Source organism: Alligator sinensis, unplaced genomic scaffold, assembly GCF_000455745.1.
Source record: "Alligator sinensis unplaced genomic scaffold, ASM45574v1 scaffold181_2, whole genome shotgun sequence".
Taxonomy (NCBI): domain Eukaryota; kingdom Metazoa; phylum Chordata; order Crocodylia; family Alligatoridae; genus Alligator; species Alligator sinensis.
Genome location: NW_005842429.1, coordinates 999,643 through 1,006,417, shown reverse-complemented (window position 1 = coordinate 1,006,417; position 6,775 = coordinate 999,643). Strand labels below are relative to the sequence as shown.

Here is a 6,775-nt window from a genome sequence, read left to right as displayed (position 1 = left end):
AAAGAAAAAAAGAAAGTAAAAAAATACCACAACACTATTCTATATCTACTTAGGTGGGGAAGAGAGATAGGGTCTAAGATTTCTTTTAGAATCCACAAAGCACCTTCAGTTGTGATGGGAAGCACAGCATAAAGAGAATACAACATTTACAGCACACACATTCATTTAAGCGATAAACACTTATGCACCAAAATGGAGCCTGCACTGTCTGATGAAACTTGGCCATTTACTTATTTCATGAACAGAAAATGTATTTTATGAAAGAAAAAAAAATACTCAACTCTTCCCTCAGCTACAAAAGTTTACTCATCACTGCTGATCAATGACTTAGTGGAAAAAAAACCAAACAGATATCAAAAGAGCCCCTGCTGGATTAAAATCAATAGGCTACGGTTTTCACATGTAAGAGCCTAGAGTTAACGGGATACTCAAGATCATACTTGGATTTTCTTGCTATACCATTGTTTAATATTTATAGTACAATCAAGCAAAGATTTGCATGAGTTTTTAAACTCCCATTTCAGAAGAGGGCCAACATATTATAGACAGTTATTTGGGTGGGGAAGTTTAGTCAGGGATGCTCGTGCCTTGAGCAGTGGGCTGAACTACATGACCACGTGAGGTCCCTTCCAGCCTTACTTTCCTATGATCCTATATTAACAAACTAGGAACTGGTAGAAGATAATGAAATGACAACTGGAAGACAGGTGCAAATTACTTTACATCTTTTACAGTCTACTGAATGTTCCAACTTCTGTGTAATAGTGAAGGGCACTATGGATCTTTCAAAAATAAGGCCACCAAGGAGAAGATGCTATGGAACTGTACTGCTGTTAGCAGTGATGCTGGTGTACAAAAGTAGTAAACTATAGCACAGTTCATTTCATTTTGATTGAAAAAAAGAAAAGAAAATGCTACATTCAGCTCTGTACTTGCCAAATGGAAAAGCAGAAAAAAACTCCCCCAAACCCAATGTTATTTTAACACATCTAAGAGAACATTATAATCAATGAGGATTGAAAGCAACGTTTTAATGACTTTTTCTCTTCAATCAGCCTAATTACCATAATGTGTATGTTGCAGAGATAGGACTAATGTGTCTTTATTTCTAGAGCAAGTGTTAAAAGATAGGCAAGCAGATGGTGCATTGAAATTATACTTTAAAAACTGTTGAGAAAAAAATTGTTAAGAAGGACTGCCAGTCAAAAAGACCAAACAGTTCATTTTTATGACTTTGCCACATCTAAAAAAGGAAGACATGGGAGAAGGGAAGAAGAGATGAAAACAACACATTATCCAGTTTTACTAAGTATAGACTACATATGGCTATAGGAATCACGCATCTGCAGATTGACATGCATAAATGAAAATCAAGACAGCTTGATTCATTAAACAACAGGAAATGTGAAGTTAGAGGCACAGAGGAGAGGGCAGGTTCTATTTTACAATGAACTGAGGATCAGACGGGTAGCACAATATCAAATATAACATTTAAACTTTGACCTTTCTGGATGATGAAAGCAGTTTCCATATACAGCTGGCTGGATTTACATACCTTTATTAACAAGCACTTCCTTTCATTGGAGATAAACAATGAATTTAACTAGCAAAAAATGAGCCAGATAACCTGTAAATAAGGTTTATTAAGCAGCTCAGTTTTTATTTTGCTTTCTAAAATGCTGACATTTCTACTTCTGCAACACTTCTGAGTTACTCAAGGCCTTAAGTAAGTATTTGCTTGTATTATTAGTTTCATATGCATCTTAAAAGAGAAGATCCATCAGACAGGACAACAAATATTCCCTCATTTATTACTTTATTTACTCTCAGCCAAAACAAGGTTTTTCTCCCCTTGCACCAATCAACATGGGGAAAATAAAGCTTCATTTTAGGTACTGGCCCAGGATGGGTGGTGGCTTAGCTCTGGTTCCAGGCCCACCGCCTAAGTTGGAGCTGCTCTGGGCTGGACTGACCCATGCAGCAGGGAGAGGACTTGCGGTAAGGGGAGCAAGAGACCTGCAGTGTGCAGCTTGGGGGGGAAGAGTGAGGGAGACCAAACAATCTGATGCCCTCCTGCCACCTGCCCACTGCCCCCCCACACACTTGACCCACCCTGCTGCTACACCTTCAGCTCTGGCCCCAGCTCCTCTGCCCCTGACCTGCTGCCACTGCCAGGACCACTGAGTCCCCAGAGCCAGAGTCAGAGCCTCTGCAGAAGGTAAGCAGTGGGGCTGGGGATAGGCAGAGTTGGTACTGGGGACAGTGAGAAGTGGGGCAGGTGGTAGACAGGCGGGGGGGGGGGGGTCCAGCAGCAGGAACAGGGGGAGGCAAGGGGCAGGGGTCTGGACCCTCACCATTTATCACTGGGTTCCCTACTACATTTGTCAGTTGCTGGGGGATTTGGGGGGGAACAAATTTAAAGATGGCACCCCCAATAATTTGATTATATATATGGAAAATTATAAACAATCTAATTATAGAGGGAAGTGCCTCAAATTTGATGTCTTGGATTCAGATAAATATGGTAGCTTCACCTTAAGACAGCAGTTTTCAAACTTTTTGAGCTGAGTCCCCCGTTGCGTTAGTTTTGTTCACGCTGCCCCCACCCGCTCCCCTCACCCCAGAGTAGCACTGCAGCCAGGCACAGGGTGCCCCTTATTCTAGCAGCTGCCATGGCTTTGCATGGGGCCCCCCCCTGCCACAGCACCAGCACCTCTTGCCTTGGCCCCACTGCAGCTCTAGCCTGAGCGCCTGATGTCCCAGGCTCCCAGAGGTACAGCAGCAGCCCACTGGCAGAGCCTGCCCAGGGCTCCCCACCCTCACACTTCCCCCCCTCCCAAGGCTGCAGTGGCACCAGCTCCTTGCAAACTTCTTGCCCATGCCCCCCATGCGCTGCACCCCCAACGTTCCTTGACGGCTCCTCAAGGGGGCAGTTTGAGAACCACTGCCTCAAGGTTATAAATCTCATGCAGATAAAAAGATTTCCTTTTTGCACCACAATCTATTCCCGTTTGCTTCCAAGCAAGAAATAATGCTCTGTGCACTTGAGAAAGCCTGAAAACGAGTCTTTAACATTGTTCCAAACACACACCATAGCCAGTTTTGTCAAAAGCCTTTCAGGTTATCTGTACACACTGATTAACTAGCAGAATTTCCTCTATCTTCTAAAAAGACTAAAAAAAACCCCAATCTGATACAATCATAATATTTTTCTCTCTGACAACCAAAATAAACAAAGTAATCTTACTTTGTATATGATATGTACATTTTGCATGCTGTTTTACTCTGGAATAAGCAATGTTCACTAGGCTCTTTTGAGCTTATTTTAACAAGTACTTTCTGTCCTTGCAGTAGTAGGACCCTGACAGTGCTCTCATCCCCCTGCTTTACCAGTGGCAAGTTAAAGGTGTTTTTGGTGTTTGGGGCATTATGGCTGGTGGCTGTGTGTGACAGTTGTTCCCAGAGTTTAAGAACAGAATGCTTGGTCAAGGATGGTTTAGACAGGGATGATCCTGCCTTAAGCAGGGCTACATGACCTTTGGATGTCCTTTTCAGGCCAATTTTTCTATGATTCTATGCTGAACTATGTAAACAGTCACCAAGCAGCCAAGCAGCAAATGTGGAAACAGCATTCTTGATCTAACGAGATTAACCAATACATGCCAGGTGCACTCCAGGGATTATAAATATTTATCAAGCTGGGTAATGTGGATAATGCTTTTCTCTTATGGGTTGACACAGCACCTAATGCAGGGTGCTCAGCACCTGATATGAACAGGCCCTGCTCCACTCACTTTCAAAGAGAGACCAAATTTGTTCTCATTATTTTTAATTTGCTAGTGGTTATAGCAATCTTCATTTCTGATTCATAACGCTTCTGGTTCCTTTCTGAGTAGCAATGAACAGAGCGTTAGACAATACCTGTTTATAGCCACTAGAACATTTATTATGGTCAAACAGTCAAAGAACAACTACAAATTTATCAATAAACTAGCTACTTTCCCCACCAGAAAAAAAAAAAAAAATCAAATATTGCTTTAATCTTCTCCCAGAGTAAAGCCAAAACCAGCCATCACCAAACCACAAATTCCAATAGGCTAGGTCCCCATAGCCACTACCATTCCTTCCCCCTTCCCCTATACTATGTTCTGCCTCTGTGACAATAGTTTCTCATTAATCCTTGACTCCATGGCAGCCCATTTATAGAAACTCCTCCATCTATCTCAGTTGAACTAAAGCGCACTTCCTCTGCTCTACTTTACAATGCACTGGGCACAATAGTGTACCAGGATAGCTTTGTAGGAGCATTCACCATATGAAGACTGCACTCTTAGCTCTAGTACTTGTAATCTGAAGTCCTATTGATCCAGTCTTTTAATTTATGCATTGTTATTGGGATTTAAGCCACTTTCATTGTCATATTTTACTTTTTGACTACTACCTTCTTGAAGCAAGGTATCTTAGCAAAAAGCAAGGAGTTAAAAAAGAGGAGATAAGAACTTGCAACAGATTCTCTTACTTACTTTTTCACCAACCCTTTCTGCTTGAGGATGCGAAACACCTCTGCAGAAGTCAGTGGTCCTTGGAGTTTCTGACCATTAAGCATCTCCTGTTCCAATTCTTCAATGGACTTAACATTATTTTTAAAAAAGAAAGAGAAACTTATTTACAACAAAGCTTTTACAAACTTAATTCTTCATTTTGAAAACAAGGTTCATTCAGACATGGCAAGGGACTTTTATCCTCCGCTGGATGACCCCATTGTTTCAGCATGGAAAGGCAGCTCTTCAGCTCTGCCCAGATGAAGGTAGTAGCGCACAAATGTTAAATTAATAGCCTCTTAACACAGGTCACAGACATACAGTAAAGATCTCATGGCAGAAGCTAGCTAATGTCATAGCAGAACTTTAATATATTTCTTCCAAAACTAGCTTCAGGATTTCATAAATACTATTCCCTACATACTTGTACAAAAACATTCCCCCACCCTTCCATGTCTCTTCACTTTGTCATTCTAGCTTGGGAAACCTGGGAGCAACCCAGAATGGCATCTAGCCAAGTATCCAGTATCTCACAATGGCAGAGAGATAAGGGGAAGAATACATATATATGACTCACCCAGATTGATCTGTTCCTTGCCCCTCTTCCCTTACAACTTCCAGCATTCAGAGACCTAGGAAGTCCTAATTTGTAAGTAGTAGCCCTAACTATGATATTTAATACTTACTGATATATCTACCCTGCGTGAATTTCCCAATTCTCTTTTGGACTTCATTAAATTGTCAGCCTCTACATCTTGTAGCAATGAATTCCACAAGTTACTTGCCTGCTATGTGAAAAAAACTTCTTTTTGTTCATTTTAAACCTTGCCCACTTGCTAATACCATAGTTTCTCATAGACAGTACATGACAGAATATAATATGCGCCTTTATAGACCTCTATCATATCCCACCTTGTTGTCTGTTCTCTAAGCTGAGAAGTCCTAGCCTATTTAGTCTTTTCTTCATGCTTAGTTGAATTTCTTAAACAACCACAAACCTGGCTCTATCACTATGTACTCCCTTCTCTACTCTCTCCTACCCACAACATACTCTCTCTATGGTAAAATTTGAAAGGACAAAATCAGAGACAGGACAGGATGTATACTAGTCATACTGACTGGAGTTAAACTACACTATTACATTAACAAGGCAGAAGCATCAGAATTGATGTTATGGGGGAGGTTTCTGCAACAATGGACATCACACAATACAAGAGATACTGTACCTTCCCTGATTTAACAAATGCTTCAGCCACTCTTCGGTTACGGCCTCCGTAACATGTGGTAATCAGGTCAGCCACTCCACAACTCTCCAGAAAAGTAGCTGTAGATACCTGCCCCTTGCAAAAAATTTTTGCAAATGCAATCATCTCCATTAGGCCAAGTCGAATAACAGCAGCTTTGGTATTATCACCACAGTGAAGCCCGTCACAAAACCCAGCTCCTACGGCCACTATGTTCTAATGAAAGGAAAGAAAAAAACAAAAACAAATACACAACAGGAAATGAATCAGTTACTGCTTAGAGAACACCTGAAGTCAAAGGAGCACAGAGTACTTGCATTCTCTTAACAATTACACATGTGAATCTACTGGCTTGGGTCTGAGACAGCTGAATGGATTAGATACAAAAGATAACATTAAAGTTAAGAAATACGTGTTTCAACACAGAAATGAAAAGAACAAATTCAGCCAAGCTACTGCAGGAAGGTATCAAGCACACTACTCTGTACCAGTTAAAATGAAATCCATATAATGCAGATGGATAGACAGAACCATCCCTTAGCAGGCACTATCACCACATAAAGGAAAGACGGTATTTAAACTCCCACCCTTCACTGACGTTGCACTGCTGATAGAAACAAGTTCTACATCCTTTCCTACATGAGAAGACTCCAAACCTTGGTTGCAAACAAAAGTGACAATTTTTGCCTGATCTGGCCATAGAAAGCAGTTTATAGCTGTGACCAAACAAGTACAAGGCTACAAAAAGCTTCAAAAATGGCTGATCAGGTAAAAATCTGAACCCTCTTTGCATGAGGGGTCAGATGAAGACGTTTCAAAACAGAGCATCTTTTATAACTTCTGTCTGTGCTGCCTGCAGGCCTTCAGCTGTTTTCAGAATGGGATTGGGGGGTGGGGAAATGGAGTGGAGAGAGTTTGGCCTGGGGTTTTTTCAGCCCCTGGAGGAGGATGGGGCAGGTGGTATTGGAGGCCTCCCCGCCTCTCCGTCCT

General features: G+C 41.6%; 1 protein-coding gene across 2 annotated transcripts in view; it reads right to left on the bottom strand.

Moving 5' to 3' along the window:
• Positions 1–6,775, bottom strand: part of GPD1L (glycerol-3-phosphate dehydrogenase 1 like) — a 34,403-nt gene that overhangs the window by 1,292 nt on the left and 26,336 nt on the right. The window contains exons 6-8 of one of the 2 annotated variants that reach the window (XM_025211781.1): positions 5,768–6,001; positions 4,524–4,630; positions 1–39 (exon numbers count right to left, since the gene is read on the bottom strand). The exon at positions 1–39 is cut by the window's left edge and continues 1,292 nt beyond it. In XM_025211781.1, the coding sequence (XP_025067566.1) occupies positions 1–39; positions 4,524–4,630; positions 5,768–6,001 (380 nt within the window). Of the gene's footprint in view, positions 40–2,752; positions 4,631–5,767; positions 6,002–6,775 lie in introns of those variants that run through there. The other variant, XM_025211780.1, reaches the window with a different exon arrangement.